This window comes from Amblyomma americanum, chromosome 8 (genome assembly GCF_052857255.1).
Source record: "Amblyomma americanum isolate KBUSLIRL-KWMA chromosome 8, ASM5285725v1, whole genome shotgun sequence".
Classification (NCBI taxonomy): domain Eukaryota; kingdom Metazoa; phylum Arthropoda; class Arachnida; order Ixodida; family Ixodidae; genus Amblyomma; species Amblyomma americanum.
In genome coordinates, this window is record NC_135504.1 from 93940338 (window position 1) to 93959653 (window position 19316).

Here is a 19316-nt window from a genome sequence, read left to right on the forward strand (position 1 = left end):
AAATGAGTGTCTCGCGTAGCAGCCACCTCGGCTTGACGGAGCGCCGCCCACCAGTTAAGAAAGCCGAGGTCTGGTGCCGGTCGACCAACATCAGTCCAAGTGGTAGTTGTACCACGGTTGACCGTTGTTTGTATGCGCTCAACAAGGATTGGTAAAGAATCTGAGGAGAGATTGTCCATACAGGAGCGAAAACGGTCCCAGTTGACCACAGAACAGTTTTAGCGTAAATATCGGAAATGTGGGGTATGAAGACCGATGATGATAGGGTGATGATCACTACCCCAGCAGTCTGGCTCCATGTGCCAGGAGGGAGTACCCGGACCCGACCACCACGTCAAGTCTGGAGCATAGGAAGCACTGCGAGTTTGGCGCACTGGCCGTGTTGCTTTCCCAGGATGGTTGAGCAGCACAAATTGGGCATTCGTGTAGGCGTCCCGCATACGCCTGCCACGAGGGGTTTGAAGTGGGGTACCCCCAATCCGGGTGAGGGGCGTTAAAGTCACCCCCGAATAAAATCGGACACCCGGGATACTGCCGACAGACACTTGTTAACCAGCCAAGATTAATACGGGAGGAAACACCACCGGCTGGTCTAACGTAAAATAAAACGACCACAACGGTTACCTTCTTAAGTTTCGCAGCACTGCCACTACCTCTTGATACGACTTGTACCAGTTTTCGAGAGCGAGGCGTACATGCGCAAAACGTGAGTCCACATAAACCGCCACCTTTCCCGGTGGAGCAGCAGTTTTTACACGACGGTCTACCATTGAAGGAGACATGTAGGCACTGGAGCCTGAAATTGATGGCAAGGCGTTTGTTTCCTGTAGCAGCATGGCCCATACCTGGAGCTTGTGAATTTGTAGTCGAGTCTCGAGCTCTCCCACCTTCTTGAAAATGCCTCTGCAGTTCCACTGCAGTACACCAGCACGACTGGAACTTGCCATTTCTAGTTACAGGCCCAAGCGCTGTAGAATCACGGATGTCAAGTTGGACAACGGGTAGACCATAAACTGGAGCAAAGAAGTCGCAGAGTTTTCCAGTGGCATTGCGGTAATCTGGGAGGGAGCGGCAGGAAATGACACTGGTGGGCGGCAGGAAGGTGATGTTGCTGCGCCACTGATAGATGCGGCGGTTGATTCCGCTGCCCGTCTACGTCGAGCGAGCAGTTCACGGTGTTGCCGGAGCTTGGTGACCTCCGCTAAAAGACGTGCGATTTGTTTGTCGACTTCGGCCATATCGACCTGCGGTAGTTCAGGCAAACTGTGCTGCTTTGCTGGCTGTTTTCAGAGGCGTTCTTTTGCACAGTACCGTTAGAAGACTGCTGAGCTGAAGGATCATGCGAGGTGTGCTCAGATAGCTCCGGCCATTCGTCGTCATCCCACTGGAGAGCTGCGAACGGATTGGATGTCTGCAATGAAGTTATACTGTCTTGTATTGGCCAATGCTTTCGACGACGAGCCTGTTGTGTTGCCTTTTGTTTTGTCGGACAGCTTGGAGATGTTATCTCGTGGTCGTCGTAATTACAAAGGCCGCCTCAGTAAGTCACTTTCCCTTCAGATGTACTTTCACCGGCAGCAGTGAAGGGGCAGGAGTCGCGCATATGTCCAGTACGGAAGCAGTTATAGAATATACCGCACTCGGGTTATATGGCCGAAGCCGTAAAATACAGCCATAATAGTACAGACGGGCTGGTCGTGTCAGAGGGCCTTGCAAGGTGACTATGCAAGTGCGCCCCTTTCCCATGCGTCGGGCCTGAATGACACGGTGTGTGGGAAAGTACAGCTCACGCTGGAGTGCAGTTTGATCCGCAGTGATATCGACGTTGTAGACGACGCAGCGCTGCAAGTCGGAGCGTTCACCTAAATACACTTGTACTGGCACTGAGATTTCACTTGTCAGTGAAATACTGGTGAACGTTTGCAGCTGCTCTACGGCTCGCTGACTTGATTGCAGTGTTTTACGGCGGTCTCCTCCTCTTAAATAGAAGAAATAGATTTGTTAATATTTATTGCACTTGAATACATAGCTCGATCGCAAAACGGTGACGAGCTGTTTTACACTGCACGTCCGTGTGAAATATACGCGGCATGTACGTATGTTACGGATGTTCCTGCCGGGAAGTGACGGCTATGATGTCACAGTCCATGTGCGCCTGCTTTAGACTAATGATTCAAACTGGGTTTTCGGGCATTGGGATGAATAAGAAAGTATACTTAAGAGTGAGCTTCAGTATCTCTCACTGACCATCGTAGGGAAGCCACCAGCACGTGGGGAGCCGTTGTGCCTCGTTAAGATTTCGTGAAGCGCTGAACGCAAAGGTTGACGCAGGTGTTAAGAGACTAATCTCTTTGAACTACTGATGCAGAAGCGGTCATTGAGGAAACTATAACACTGGCGTTGTCGGGTACGTCAGCAGTGGTAAGGCGGCGAGGGCTGGAGAAATTCTGCTGGAATATGAAGTGTGATGCCAAATGTAACCGCTGCGCTAGAGAGGGAATCATTTCGAAGAGTGGTGTGCATACTAAGAATAAAGCCAGATGTTAGTCGATTTAAATAAGCGGGTCAAATGCCGATATGTCTGCTATCATGACGTCAATGGTCGGATAGAGCTACGACCTGCTGGGTGGTACCAGGTTACAGCTTAATTACCATCGAACTTCTTCCGTTCAGCTACTGTGCAGGCTTCATTCGAATCAAGTTCTCATCCTAACCCCTGCTGCTCATTCCGCTTAGTTTGGTGTGCTTAGGGGCAGCACCACGTAATTACCGCCCCAGGTTTTCACCTGGTTACCACCGGCTACGCCTTTGCAAGTAAACCGCCCGGTGGGCAGGTGAGCAGTGCTTTCCTTTGAGACCTTGATCACCGCCTTCGCAGAGAACTTCAACTCCTAGATGGCTAGTTTTCTTCAACTTGTTGCAACTAAAAACCCTAGAAAAGTGCCGTTTATCATGCAATGGAATTGTGCTGGGATTATAAGTCGATTAGCAGTACTAAAATTGTTCTTGAAAGAGACCTGTGTTCCAGTACTGGCCCTCTCGGAGGCTGGCTTGCCAAGCGGGAGGTCTTTGCCGGGATACGTCGCCCACAAGAATTGCAGCATAAAGTCTTTTCCCGCAGGAAGTGCCGCCCTTTACATACGAAGGGAGATTCTTCATGTGGCTTTGAACGTCACCGATCTTTGCACCGACAGTATTGAGGTAGTGGCTGTGAGGATTCGGCTCGCCTTCCGAACTCTGTCTATTGCATCAGTATACGTCTCCCCGCGGAAGAAGGTCGATATGGCTTTGTTACTTAAGCAACTTTGTGACCGCTGCCCAGCACCCAGAATCATCTGCGGTGACTTCAACGCCCACCACCCTGCCTGGGGTGACAGGAACAAAGATCCTCGCGGACGCCAACTTGTAGAAGTCATCGACAGTTTGGACCTGTGCGTGGCCAATGACGTAAGTCCCACTTTCTTTCGGCCTCCAACCTCACCCACATCTATAGACCTAACCTTACATTCACCTGACGTCCGTGTGCAGTGGTCAACTAGAGCTGACCGAATGCGAAGTGATCACTACCCTATATTTGTGTTTACTGCCGACTTCCATCTGCGTGGTCCTAAAATTTGCCATGTTGTTAATTGGGACAAATACAGGGAGCACTTAGCCTGTGTTTCCGGTGATGTGAGAGACAAAATGATTTATGCTAAGATGGCTGCTACCACGGCGCTCAAGCTACCTGATCATTTTCCGACTCCGGATTTAAAACTCAGGAACCTCTGCGCAGCGCGCAGAAGGGCGGAACGGCAACTGTTGCGGAAGAAGGACGACAGAGCCTTGAAGACAACTTTCAACAGGCTCAACTCTGCCATTAGACGTCATGCGAACAAGCTCTGTAGGTCCCAGTGGGCATCCTTTTGCGCTAGTTTGACGGTTTTCTCACCGATAACGAGAATTTGGCGTGTCGTTGGCAGTCATGCTGGTGGCTCTCGTCCGAGTAAACCTTTCGAGGCGCTTGCATTGCGCACTCACAAACATCTCGTGTGCTTGGCAGAGGAATTTGCGGATGCATTTGTAAATTCCAGACCAGGCATTCATCCCTGCGCTCTGCCTGCTACGTCTCCGTCTGTTATGGACGCCCCGTTCACACTTCGAGAACTACAGACAGCGCTCCGCAGCCTGCGGCGTCGCTGTGCACCAGGTCCTGACGGCATTACCAATCAAATGTTAGAGAACATGCCTCTGGAACACCGGAAGATGCTTCTAACCTATCTCAATCGAGTGTGGGAGTCTGGTGACGTTCCCCCTCCATGGAAAGTGGCTTGTGAAGTCCCACTGCTAAAGGCCAGCAAAGAGATGACAGACGCGTCCTCGTATCGTCCTGTATCGCTGACGTCGTGTGTGGGGAGAAGATAGCAAGTAAGCGTTTGTCTTGGTGGCTTGAGGATAGAAGGGCACTACCAGCATGCATGACTGGATTCCGCACAGGTTTAAGCGCGCAAGATAACGTCCTGGACTTGATAAGCCACATTGAACATCAGAGTGCTTTTGGACTTTCAACACTAGCTATTTTCCTAGACGTATCAAAGGCTTATGATAGCGTCCTCCAGAGCTCAATACTGAATAGTCTGCAGGTCATAGGCGTACAGGGCTATCTTCTGCGATTCATTCACTCATTTCTCAGTGATCGTAAATTTAGAGTGCGGTTAGGCAGTACAATGAGCTCCGAAAGGGCGGTATCGCGAGGGGTACCTCAGGGTAGTGTCCTGTCCCCAACGCTCTTTAATGTTGTCATGGCTGGTCTTCCCGCAAAAGTGCAAAAACATTGTAGGCATGTCCATATGTCGATATATGCAGACGACATTTGTCTTTGGTTAACCGGATATCAACACAAACGCTTAGCTCTATTAGCGCGACAGGCCGTGCTTTCAGTTAAAAGTTACCTTCAAGGTGTTGGGTTGACTCTCTCGGTGGAAAAATCTGGCTTCGTCCTGTTTCCAGGTAGGGGACGACGGTATGCGCGGCTGAGCATAGACCTTGATCAGTCTTGCCTTCGTCAGGTTAACCACATACGTTATTTGGGCGTCACTTTTGACTCACGTCTACAGTGGCGACGAGCTGTGGACTCGATTGTGGCTTCACTATCTTCGCGTCTCAATGTGCTTCGTAGAGTTGCTAGTGAGCAATGGGGAAACCATCCTGCTTCAATGATCAGGCTTCACGATGCCCTGGTGACAAGTCGCATAATGTACCAGCTCCCTTTAATTTCCCCCTCAGTATCGCAGCTGGAATGCCTTGAGGTTTTGCACAGAATGGGACTAAGGAGGGCTCTCGGCGTTCCGCAGGCTGCTCCAAACAATGCAGTACTGTATGAGTCTCAATCGAAACCTCTTCGGCTAGCCGCTTCACAAAGACTTTTGCTGAAAATTGGCCGCCTCAGAGAGACTATTGCCGGGAGAGCGCTTATACAGCGCCTTCGAAAGTGATCTGAGTCCCGGGCGTACTTGGCTTTAAATACTCTTCGTTCTCTGGGTCTCGACCTTCGAGATCGACCTAAGACGTTGAAGTCACCTTGGTCCTTTCCGAGCCTCGATTGTTCCTTGACAATTCCCCACGTTCGCGCTAAGCGGAATTCTTCTTTAGCGGCAATGCGTTCGCTCGTATTGGAACATCTTGAGACCGAATATGCCAGTCATCTTCAAATTTTTACAGACGGCTCTGTGGACAAGGTCAGAGGATCTAGTGCAGCTGCTTTTCATATTCCGTCTTTGAAGTATGATTGGTCTGCTCGTTTTACTAAAGTCGTGTCCTCCACAATGGCCGAAAGCGTTGCCATTGAGGCAGCTCTAAAGAAGCTACGGTGTTGTACGCCTCAACCTACTGTCATTATTACGGATCCAAAATCTGCCCTTCAATGGTTAGAGTACGGGTTCCCCACTGATGCCTTGAGTCTTAGATCCCTACGTTTGGTGCAGAATCTACATAGCAAATGCTTCTCTATACGCTTTCAATGGGTGCCCTCGCACATAGGTGTCTTAGGCAACGAGATAGCAGACAACCTCGCCCACACAGCTCTCTCCGGGATTCCAGTACATGGAGTCCCTCATGAAGTCAAGCAAATGTTCAGAGATGTGGTGTTGTACCGCTTCAGTTCTTTGTGGAGCTCTCCTCATCAGCCATGTATGACCAAGGGTCTAAAAAGGTACCAAGCCACTTTGCTGCACCGCGTTCGCACGGATTCTGCTCGTATGCCGGCGTGGATGTCTAAGACTGGCCTAGCGTTGTCACCATTGTGTTCAACGTGTGGTGTGTGTGGTGACATAGAACATTACGTCTTGTGCTGTGCTCTGTACAACGCGGAACGGGCTGTGTTATTCGGATCCCTCAAGAAGGCAGGAGGTCCTCACAGTTCTCTTCAGAACATAGTTTTCCCGCGCGGGAGCCAGTCGAGTAGAAGGGATGCTTCTCGCCTTCCACTTTACCTGAAGGACACGGATTTGGCCTCCACATGGTGACCTCAGGAGTGTCTATTTGGGGTTTTGCGGACAGTGTTTCTGTGATTTCTATTTAAGTGTCAATACGGTGGAGCAATTGCCGGCAGCAACTGCAAGCCTAATCCCACCGGTAGTTTACAACCACTCAACTCAACTCAACTCAGTGGCGCAATGGCACAAGGCAGGTGGTAAGGTGGGCGTTGCCATCTATTTGACTTCGGTTGCTTGGACTAAGGTGAGAAGCAGGTTGCTCTTCCCGAGTAGGCTCCCTCGAATAAAAGGGCTGCTCTCTGACACGGTTGCCACCACCCGGTGGGCAAGTGATGAGCATGCCATAAAAGCGGCTCCAGACAGATACGCACACAAAGAGAAAAATTGGCAGTGGCTTAGCTCGGCTCTGCGAGGAAATACGTAGCGAGAGATAAGTCAGAGCTTGGTTAGCCTTGGTTTATCTTGATTGCAAGTCCCGGATAGTCTAGTTGTTATTACGTGGTTCGTCACGCGGTTCGTCGCGTGACCAGTCACGTGGTTTGTCACGTGGTGCAGTGCAACCAGGTTGGAAATGTGAGCGCGGCGAAAGTGCGAGTTCGGGCCAATGTAGCTTTCGCTACAAAACACACAACGTCAAATGGTCGGAATGGCCACTATAAGTGCACGCGGACTAAAAGCAATATTTTCAGTGCATGCGCTAGGAAATATCTACGTCATTGGTGAATTATTTAGCTACCCATGGAAGCGCTGTATGAAACCAATGAATGATGGAAGGAAAACATTTCTATATTGATACGGCTGGCACGGCGGGTTCGCGACAAGAAATGAAAGTGGTTTTTTTTATAGAGCAGCAGCATCGGCTCTGAGCTTCTTAACTCGCTGGGTTAGCACAACGCTAGCAGGAAAGAGACAAGTGTAGCGACATCAGCATTCGGCGGGCATCAAGCGCGCTTGAGGCGCGCTCGCAGTGGTAGCCGGAGAAGGGAAACCTATGTCTGCAATCCTCTCACTCTGGTGCATTCTCCCTATGTGGTGATCCTCATACCACACTGTTTCACAACTTTTTCTGCTTCCCTGGTGACCTCGCAGGGACAGCACGCCATCTCGAGCCGGTTGGACAGGGAGGTCCTGCTTACGTCTCCAGACACGACAACGCCGGTTGCTGCGGTGACTGGGGTTACCGACTCCATGTCCTGACATGACCAACCTGATGCAGTGCGGGACCGCGCAGTGGCCCAGGTACCCAGCATGCTCTAAAACTCGCTTGCAAAAATAAAGTTTGGTAGCGAAAGCTACATTGACGACGAACTCGCAGTTTAGCCGTGCTCGCATTCCTACCGTGGTCGCACCGCACCACATGACTAACCGCTTGACAAACCACGTGACAACAACTAGCCAGACAACCAGACTAATCCGGACTTGCAATCGAGATTAACCAAGGCTAACCAAGCTACGCCTTAGGTTTCGCTACATATATCCTGGCATAGCCGAGCAAAGCCACTGCCAATTTTTCTGTCTGTCTAACAGTGGGCTGGAAGTTGTCATTGTCACCGTTCATTCGTCCGTCGTGTGCCACACATGCTTCCTAAACCTTGCGAAGAGTAGGCAATGAAATGGCAAAGCAGCGCGAGTGTCGTAGCGCATGCCTATCAATAATAAGCATAAGCTGAAAGTGGCGGCATGCAACGAGCCAAAAGCGGCAAAAGAAATCCAGTTTAATGTCACCTTCCTAAAATCGGCTGATGGTGTAATCTTCCTTAGCCGCGAAAGCGGGCATGGTGGCCATGCCCGCGGTCACCATGCCACCATTTCAGCAGCCAAAATATTTGATGAATAATCGAGTATGTCCTAGAAAGCGCTACGCCTTTCCGGCGAGGCTTGTTTTCTTCCACTGCCGTGAAGGAGACAAGCTTATTTTTATAACCACGTTTCAATTTTTTTCTCTTTCTTCATTGTTTAGCTTAATGGGATCCCCGAAACTTATACGAATAACCTTCAAAGAAAAACATTTTCAATTTCCTGTTTTAACCTTCGGAATTCTCACTGACAATCAGGCAACAACAACACTGGGTGATATTTTTATTTCTCGCAAAGAACCTTTGACTCAAGAAATGCTATTTCGGTCAAAAAATAAAATTTACGTTTTCAATCTTACGTTGCCGAATAATCTAACCCTCAGAAAGAGTAATCATAGCAATGGACATCACTGATATTTTCTTCCGCTCAACCTAGGAAGGAATAATCTCCACCTACTACTTCAAGGCATTATCCTAATGTAGCAATTGTAAGTAAAGGGGTTATCTGCGGTGCACCCTGTTCATCTGCATCTCATTCATCCAATGCCCTTGTCAACATTTTTGGGAACTTAGGCTACAAAAACCATAAATTTACAATTATGCAGAATATATTAAAAATCACAATAATAACTCCATTTTCATGGGGAAACAAACACCTGATGGCGCAACCACTTTTTGGATCTCATCTAATGTAAGCACTGCGGAACATAGCTAAACGAGAATTCAGAAGTTTTAACAAATTTTGTTGCACACTTATAAGCTCTACCTATACAAGAAAAGCAAAGCATTTCAATAACGGATGACTACATTTTTGAAGATAATTTTCCGGAAATATATCTTTCATTGATGCTTCTAATGTGTGTGTGGCTGTGTTTTTTAAACTCTTTCAGGAAAGAAGCTAAGATGACTAAACGGAGACCCGTTTTCGTAGATAAAATTGCGCTTGCTTGAGCAAATGTCAATTCTCTTTTTACGTGCATCATGAAAGTATTTTTTTTTATTTTTCGTAAGGACCGTTACTTTGTGGAGTAAAGAGCTATGGAGAAACATTAAAGCTCCCAATGAGGGACCACTCAACGCTTTAATTATAGAAATGCCCTTATCCTTTCCGTGCACACTGCACACGCACGGCTACAAGCCACATGAAATCACAATGGTGGATTCCACAATCAATACGACCATATTCCATTTGTACTATTCTGAAAACAGGTGTTCACATGACACTTCTGGGAACGCTCGCCTTTCCCTCTCTGTAACAAAGGGCTTGCAGCCCGCTGTCCGGCTTCGCTGCTGGGTTTCTTCTAACCTTCCAACAATCGAGCTCAGAGCGACGCTTAGTCCACGTTCCTTCTTTAGCAGCTGCAAGGTGAGTGACGATTCCCTGATTTCTGCTGCCCTCTATGTGAAGTATTGCTTTGAAGTTGTTTCGGGCGGTTCTCCAAGTCACGGACAATCACTCACGCTGCCTCGCTACCTGCCAGCCATGCAGTGTAGCTTGCTGCTGTCGACCTCTGCATCTTTTGCCATTTAGCTCCATCTGGCGGTCTGCCCAACAAAAATATTGAGCGTTGTCGCATTTTACAAGGGCGACATTGTGCCTTCTCTGCTATCTGATTTCAAAAATTCCTCTACTTGTACAAAAGTAAGCGCTTCAATAATTTCACTAAGTCGACAGCAGTTAAGAGCAAATGGGTTAATTTCACGTAATATCAAGTCGTTTTGTAATTAAACAGTCTTGTTCAACCTTGTCTCTTTTAGTTTGGTGTAGGTGTGCATGAATAAAATTGATCAAAAGCTGCCTGAAAGAAAAGCAGAATTCCTTCTTAGTGCACAGTGAACTGTGTGTGCAGATCCTCCTATTCCTTGTCGAGACCTTCTTGCAAGACAGCAGCTGTGCAAAATATGGCGCCAGAAGGCCTCCGTATATCGGTCGATCAGCCTGGAACACTCACGCCACATCTGGCACGCTCGTCTCTGGTTACCATCGCTTAAGATTCTTGCATTGCATACAAACAGTCCCGGTAGAACTGAGCCTGTCTCCGCATCTAGGCGCGCAACGTTTTGCTGAATCTTGTACGATGGGTGATTGTCAGAAGGAAGCCACCAAGCATGGCCTAATCGGCCGCAGGGAGGATCTCATCAGCGAATGCAGAAGGACACGGCACATGCTTGAACTTTAGTATTGGCGGCGAGTTTTCACGACACAGCAAGGGTTCAAAGAAGAGAGCATAGGAAGGCCTAGTATACTAGACATGCACTTCCAGAACTAAGAAAAAGGCTGAGGCATGTTGGAAGTCCATCGTTACATATAAAACATCGGGCGGACTCGTTATGCTGCGCATGTGACAAATATGACATGCTTGTTATGAAACAATTATGAAGGAAGCCGGCAGTCGCCGAATCCAGGCAAAGGATAGCGGAGTGTGGAACCTTTTTGATGCGTGTGAATGCGGAGGCACACGTGTGTTTGGTTCTCCGCACACGCAACAGTTGACATCAAGGACCTAACTTTCTTAGTTTAAAGGTGTTCGTTTCAGTTCCATTGTCAGTAAAAGAGAAAGAATAAGCAATTGAAAACGTGGCGACCGCTCCTCTGGCACTGATCGAAAATAAAAGTGCCAGGAGCTTGCGAAACTGAACGACATATAACGGGTGTTTTTCCACATGCTTTCCCACTTTCTTAGCAGGACACATATATAAAACGACAATGCACGAAACACAAACGCGTCCATGCCTTATTGTGAACACTGAGAACTGCTGACCTCACGCACAATGATCGCAACGTGTCGCAATTCACTCGGTGAGTTTGTGCTCCCATAACTGAAACTCGCGGTTTTCTTGAAGGGCAGTCACTAATATTTGAGGCAGTGACGTGAGGAGAAGCTTTATTTTCTGATGGTGTCTTATACGGTGTTATGATGTCCTTCAGTTTCAGTTAAAAAAAATTACAGAAGCACGTCGACAAAATCGATTGAACTTCTTCATCGTTTGCTGTTTTCCGACTGCTTTTGCATTCATGAAAGCGCTTAGTTACCAATGTGGGCGATGATATTATCACTTGGAGTGTGCAATATCGTTCTATTTACTTGTAGCTTTCCTTGTACGCTCCTTTGTGTTGGTAACAGAAGCGGTAAACATTTTTGGAACCAATTGGTAGGTAACGCTTATTACCCTACCTTTTAAGTGATTTTCAGATTGTTCAGATAAGGCCCGTAATATACCATATTTCTCAAAACATCTTTACAACAATAGCACTCCCCATCTACTTAGGCAAGATACGCGCAAGGTATGTAATGCAGAGATTTAAATACTTCAATATTTCAATTCCGTTTCAACAACTCAAAATTTTAACACTTTACTGAGACAGCTGTAGGCGGCAAAGTCCACAGAAACGCAGAATAAACCTTTTTTTCTACGCCTTGACCTCTGTAGTCAAGTAGCCGAAATTTAAAAATCTAACTTAATTCCCCACCATTAGCTGTCCGCCGAACAAGAGCGTGCAGAAAAGCATTCCACCACCATATACACCGTGCACTGAACTTCGACAATAAACGCCGCAAAAGTGAAGTCTGGAGATGGCCGACTGAAGCTTAATATGTGAGCCATAACGAACGGCGACGAAAATATCCAAATGCAATGTTTAAATGATACTCACATTTCCTCAATAGAAGGCAGTGTCTTTCTGCATGGCAGTTTGAAGATACAGTGAACCTCACTCAGAACAAGTGCCTTGCACCTTACCTGCGCAACTGATATTGAGCCCTCTACAATACAATGCTATGTACAACAAAAGCACACACAGAACAATAGGGCACAAAATGGGTAGAGATGGGAAAATTTGAAGTAGCACTGTTCCTCCTTGTCTGACTCTCTCAGGGTCGGCTTTGATTGCAGTGTTTCCGAAAATGAGGTCTCGATAACATTTTGTAAGGAATATCCACATTCGCCAGACTATAATTTCGTTCCTCTATTTTCTAATCATTTTGCGGCGGCTTTCTTCGTCCCACTCATGGTAGAGCAGATTGTCGCTATCTGCAAAGGTCGTTCTAAAGTTTGCACGTAGTTCTCTGAATGCTGTACCAAATAATCACTGGCGCTTTCTTGTTAGCAAATTACGTTATATGAAGGTTCAGGGCTTGTTTGTTGAACCGCCGAGAAGCAATCAAAGCTATCTTGAATGCAAGCGGTATTGTTCTGTAAAAAAAGGATAAAGCTAAGTCAATGTCATTTTTTTGCCAAAGTCGACACCAGAAACTAAAACAATCTTTAATATCGTTCCTACTAGATGTTAATGTGACGTGAAATTTTTGTGTTTTTTATTTTATGTTTAGAGCAAAAGAATATAGTATACTTTTGCAACAGTTACTGCAGCGGTAACATTGGAAGCCTGGTGGAGCACAGGATGCGGGCAGCGCAGCTCCTCACAATGCTCTGGTTGGTTTCGTGCCATGGCCAAGGTGAGTAACATTTTAGATGCTATAGCGACCTTGCCGAAGTCAGTTTTACTCTTGCTGGTCGATAGGTGTCTTTTAAACAGAAACCACGCTGTATCGTACAAGACATCTGAGTAAAAGGTGTCTTTCCTCAATGTATCCGACCTTTCTCTATTACAGAGCCATCAGCGATTAGGTGAAAGTGAGGTCTGATTTTCTTATATTCACTGAATGAATGAAATGTTTCTTACCGCTGTTTTTTCAGGCTCTGAGTGTAGCTCATTGGACAACGCCTAAAGATTACTCGCTAGCCGTTGTTGCGCATTGCTTTCCGTGGCAATGGCCCTGAAACAACATTAAGCGATAATACCCGACGGAATGTTTCAAAGCGCATTCAACTGATTTAAAAGCAGTAATCAGTGGAGATAGCTCTACTTTTTCATTCAAGCGTCACAAATGCGGATAAAACCTGAAGTCACATGAAGACCCTCTTCCTTACCTTCCATCAAAGACATTTATGATTAACAACAATGCAGTCGCAAACCTAAATGTCTATATAACATGTCGTTCGCGTTACTCTATATTCACGGGTCTTATAGCACAGATAACCAGGTGTTGCGGTAAAATACTCTACAATGCATTCAAAACGGTCTTCTAGAGGTGTAGTGACGTTTTTTTCCGGGATGGTAGTACTATTGTTGGCGAAGACAAAAAGAAAAACAAATTATCATGGTGACTAGCAAGGTGATTAAGAGAATTCCAATTATTTACTTGTCAACTAATATAGTAGTGCTTATAAATGCCATTAGAGATAAATATTTGACAAATATTAAAAGCGTTATCAGTTGAGAGACTTCAGAAACCAAAGTTACTTGCAGCGTTGTTGAACTTAGGTCATATCATGGGGAGCGCAAAGGAAATTCCCGATGCTCACCAGTAGCCGTCAGACCATGGCCCGCGGGGCACAGGACTTCTTTCCTCATAGAAGTTCTGTGGGATTGGAAGCAGGTCGCGGCTCAGGCCCAGATGCAAGGCTTAACCACCACTATCGCAGTAAGGTCATTGTGAGGCAACGTTAGGCGCCTAGTTTGCGTTTAAGTTTGGTAGGTCTTTGACGATCGGCTCAAAATTTTCCGGTACTTCCGGAGTTCTGAGAATGCCCTACAATCAAAAATGCACTTGTTTCAAGTTTCACTTCTTTGTCGATACTATCCGAAGTGAGCAGTGAGTTCAGTGAGAACACTCTGAAGGGGTTGATGTATCCCTTCTGCTAAAGATAGGTAAAATGCTACAGCGAACCTAGTGGCCAGCGGTTCCCATATCGCTCGCGGGTTTTGCAGAGCTCAGTCAACAATAGAACAATCATATAAACCTCTACGGAGCCCAAGATTATCTTCCGGGTGCAACTTCATGGCGTGCAGCATGTTCAAGAAGAATCGCACTTTGCACTAAGCGATAGAGTTGTCTTTGTTTCGAAGGAAGCCAGAGAGTTGGGTCACAGTCTCTTCTCACACTTACGTGGTCTAGTGCATGCCATCTTTGAGTAGTTCTTCTGGTGCGTCTATGCTGAAGAAACAGATATCTTTTTCAAAATTCAATGAAACCAGCGATAAATGTATTCTGAGAAATAAGCAAGCCACAGGTGACCTATGCAGCTCCCTTGCATCAAGCCTGCAATACCAAGGCATTGCCAATACTTCTCGTGAAAGCTATTCATGCCCAACTTTCAAAAAATATATTCTCTTGAAAAAATATTTAAAACACCGACCTATAAATATGATCACTGCAGCACAAGAAGTTGTAAATTTCTATAATTTCGCTATCAGAAGGGTGAAATTTCAAGAAAATACAGGAAAAAACTGAAAATCACTTTTGGAAGAAAAGAAATGATGCAGTAACTGTCTCATTTATCTCGTTTGAGGTGGGGACTCGGCGCTGTGCTCAGGGGTTAGGGCGCTCAGCTAATGATGCGGGGTACCCTTTGTTCTGTTTCCAGGTGTAGGAAGACGTCAAGCACAATTGAAGACAGACCTTAGTGACTCTTGCATCCGGCAATTCAATCACACGCGTTTTTGGGCGTCATTGACTCCCGTCTACAGTGACAAAATGCTGTCCACGCGATTGTCTCATCTCTATCTTCGCGTCCCAATGTAATCCGTAGAAGTGCAAGTGAGCAAAGGGAAAGCAGCCTTTTTCAATGGTCAAACTTCATGTAGTGCTGGTGGTCGGTCGCATAAAGTATCATTTACATTTAATTTCCCCCTCGGCATCAATACTTGAACGTCTCGAAGTTTTCCACAGAAAGGGCCTAAGAAGAACAGTTGGAGTTCCTCAGGCGGCTGCGAACAAGGCGGTACTTTATGAGTCTCTATAAAACCCTCTCAGCCTTGTCGCTTCTCAGAGACTTCTAATGCATCTTGGCCGCCTGGGAGATACGGTAGCTGGGCAATCCTTACTCCAGCGGCTCTGCAAGAGTTAAGAGTCTAAAACCTGCTTGGCGCTTAATACTCTTAGTTCTTTAGCCCTTAATGTTCGAAGGCAAAGGAAACGGTTGAAACCCCCCTGGTCTTTTCCGACCCTCGACTGTAAGGTCACAATTCCCTATGTGAGCGCAAAGCGCACCTCCCCTTGGCAGCAACGCATTCGCTCGTACTTGAACGTTTGGAAAAAGAGGTTGTCCGCCATCTTCAAATTCTCACGGATGGTTCTGTGGACAAGGTCAAACAAGCTAGCCCAGCGGCTTTTTATATTCTTTTTCTGGACTGTAATAGGTCTGTACGCTTTACTGCTGTCGTATCTTCCACAACGGCCAAAAGTGTTGCTATTGAGGCGGCTCAACGAAAGTTAGGGTCTTGTCCGGCACAACCTTTTGTCATTCCAACTGGTTCAAAATCTGCGCTTCAGAGGTGAGAGCGCGGTTTCCGTACTGATACCTTGCTATAAGCTCTCTACGCTTGGTGCAGAATCTGCAAAGCAGAGGCTTTGCTCTATATTTCCAATGGGTGCCCTCTCACATAGGAGTCAGAGGCAATGAGGTGGCAGACAGTCGTCCATAAGGCTCTGTCAAGAAATTCACAAAAATGTACCTCAAGATGAAAAAAGACTTCAGAGAAACCGTGGTCGATCAATTTAGTACCCTGTAGAGTGCGCCCCACAAGCCCCTTTGTGACCAAGGGACTGAGAAGTTCCCAGGCCACTCTAGTACATCGAATTCGCACGGGCTCTGCACGTACTGCTGCCTGGATGCATAAGACGGGCATGGCATCGTCTCCGCTATGTTCTTTATGTGGTGTGTTCGTGCGGATAGAGAACATTATATTATGTACTGCCCAGAGTAGAACGAGTGAAGGTATGCGATGATCGCTTCCTTCAAGAAGACAGGAGCCCGTCACAGTACACTTCAGGACATTGTCTACCAGAGTGGAACATAGATGCAGATGGGAGGCTGCACGCCTTCTTTTCACATTCATGCTGGACAATGATCTTGTCACTTAAACGGTGACAGCAGGAACGGACTATGGTGTCTACTGTAATTGAATGTGTGCGTAGATTGTGTCTTCTGGAGTGGACTATGTGAATGTGTGCATAGATGGTGGCACTTCAGTGGACTATGTTCTACTTTGACTGAATATGTGCATGAATGCGGACTTCTGGAGTGGACTATGTTCTACTATGAGTGAATATGTGCATAGATGGTGACTGCGAGAGTGAACTATGCACTATTATAAATGACTGTGCGCATAGCGGGGCAGATCTGACAGGTTTAAGTCATTATTAACATATAAGTGACGCTACGGTGGAACAATTGACAGCACAATAAGCAAAGCTAACCCTCACCTGTAGCATACAACTCATTTCAACATAACTTCGCGGGTTCGAACCCGACCGCCGCTGCGGCGTTTCGATGGAGGCGAAAGGCAAAGGCGCCCGTGTGCTGTGCGATGTCAGTGCATGTTAGATTCCCAACGATGTCAGTGCATGTTAAAGATCCCCAGGTTGTGTTTAACGTGCACTGACATCGCAAGACACACATGAACCTTTTGCGTTTCGCTTCCTCCGAAACGCGGCCGCCGCGGTCGAGTTCGAACCCGGGTACTCTGGCTCAGTATCATCATCATCAGCCTGAATACGCCCACTGCAGGAGAAAGGCCACTCCCATCATCTCTCCAATTAACCCTGCCCTTTGCCAGCTGCGTCCACCCGTTGCCTGCAAACCTCCTAAAATGCCCATATCGTAAATTAAAGGTAGGTTCAAACATGCTCCACGTCTGCGAACGCAACATTACGACCATAGATATCTTTAGCTTGTTGCCTCTAGGATAAGTTTTTGCACGAAGTTAAAATTCAGCAAGTATATTATACCTCTTGCACGTAACAAGACAAGCTCTCTTAGAGAAGTATGTTGCAAAAGACTGTTTTTCAATTTCTTTTTCCTTCTAACGCTTGCCATAAAGCTTTAATTGGGGGTTCATATACGTACACTGTAAGATGTCCGTGGAGGAACTTCGCATTTTCTTACAAATTGATTGCGCTCCCGTGCATTAAATTAACATTAATCACAATTTTCACCCGCTGTTTGCTGTTTATATATGGGGCATTCCGCTTATGAACAAGCGAGGAAATGAAAACCACGTTCATACTAATTTTACTCCTAGATGGTGTACGCAGGCGTTTATGCTCCCCGCCGAATATGCCTATTCCTTCCTTAGGTGACTTGTGCGGAACGCAGGTCTTTTGTGGAGAGTACAGCACCCAATTTGCACATTTAATGAGACGTATGCGTCAAGCTTACTGAGGAGGCCATGAGCCCTTCCGCATTCTCTACTTTGCCCGCAGTGATCGATCGTTCAATAAATAAATAAATAAATAAATAAATCACTCAATCAGTGAATCCATAAATCAACCAATCAGTCAATACTATCTATACCGATTACTTTAACTGCAGTACATATAAGGAGAATATAAGAGCAGAAGATGCCAAAGTAGATCTGTGGTGGACCTCCTTCCGAATGTAATGAAGAGAATGAATTATATATTCCACAAACTAAGAAGCCTTTTAGAGCAGCAAAGGTCAGTGTTATGGAACGCGAACATGACAACAACCGATATCACGAAGAAGGTAACGAAAGAGTTGGTCCCAGCTAAAGACCAAGAAACGCAATACTCCTTGCAAAATAGCCTTTAATTCCTCGTTTGAGGAAAGAAAGCTGAGTGTGCATAACGCCATTGCAACTGTGGAAGGTATTTGCCGTAAGAAAAATTTTCATAAAAATTCCTAAAGGTTCCAATTGTATGTTCGACATTGCGTCACTGTGCGCATCGTTTGATGGTGACCTAATTACTAGTACTCAAATTTCCGTTTTTGCACTAAAAACGTACATAGCTTGCAGTGAATGCTACAGGTGCAGGAACAGAAACAGCGTTCCTGGCTCCACTTCACGGCCAATTAAGCTAAGCTATATGACTTAGAAGATTTGTGTCGTCGAAGAAAATGAAACGCTTAGATAAATTTGTCCTCACTTTGATTCATCCTTTCGCTTTCGGGTGTGGAACATTCTGTGCTTAAGTGCATTCAAGAGCCTGCAAATTTTTACAATGTATAGGTTGTCGTCAAAAGTTTTTATAGGCCGTTCATTGCACTTTAATAATGAATTAGAACAGAACGATTGCTTGTGCATGCTGTTACACGAGTTGAGACGGTTTAATACACAAGTTTTGTGTAGGCATCAAGAATTGCACAAAAACAGATGAAAAAACACAAGACGATTCATAGCCTTCTCTATCCTTTTGTGTTCTTTTGTCTTTGGTTTGTGTCTTGCATCGCGCTGTAAGATTTTCTTTTATAAGTCCTAGATGTATTATTGCACATTTGTTTCCTTTTAGATGGATTTAGAACAAAAAAAGTGACCGATGAAGAAAAGGAGTACCTCGTGCGTAAGGTAAATATACAACCCATTTATCAGCATGCTTTCAGCATTACACGATATTTACCTCTGGAACACATTTTTACCAACGTGTTTCGAGTCTAATTGTCTTTCTTGTCGACGCGAATCTCAAATGATTATTATTATATTCAAAAGCCAAACTTTCTTCAATATAGTAATGGACACAATACAGAGAGCAATCTTCCCAGTTACCTTCAACAGACCCGCCGGGCGACTCGTCAAGCTGGGCGAACCAGCCAGCAAGGACTCTGCGCGGGTGGCGGCAGACCGGTTGGCGAGGCGCTCGTGCAAACAGGCTGGGTTCGTTTTCAGCGATGAATGTGAGCTATCGCGATAGTTGACAGGATTAAATTATTACGGGATGTAATGTAGGAGGTTTTATTGGTTTGAGCTCAAGGATAGATCATCTGAAGAGATGGCTACAAAGCTGGTATAGGGTTTTATATGTGAGCACAAGATATTTGTCCACGTTTCTGAAAAATCGTGACAATAGCAAAAAAGAGGCATTGCGTTGCTTCATTTATTATATTTTTTCGCATAGACATTCCAATTTCTACCGCACGCTTTTCGGAAGGAAGAAGGCGTACTCTGTAGGCACGTTTTCTATGATAAGTATGCGACGTGTGAGCCAGAATTTACGGCGCGAAACATAGGCAAAACTATTGCTGC

At 46.1% G+C, this 19316-nt stretch overlaps 1 protein-coding gene across 1 annotated transcript in view; it reads left to right on the forward strand.

The window, feature by feature from the left end:
- Positions 1 to 9534: 9534 nt before the first annotated feature.
- The window catches only part of LOC144100552 (uncharacterized), a 44378-nt gene continuing 34596 nt past the window's right edge, over positions 9535 to 19316 (forward strand). Inside the window, exons 1-3 of the mRNA XM_077633466.1 lie at positions 9535 to 9635; positions 12632 to 12726; positions 18586 to 18641. Coding sequence (XP_077489592.1) covers positions 12672 to 12726; positions 18586 to 18641 — 111 coding nt within the window. The 5' untranslated portion in view covers positions 9535 to 9635; positions 12632 to 12671. The remainder of the gene's footprint in view (positions 9636 to 12631; positions 12727 to 18585; positions 18642 to 19316) is intronic.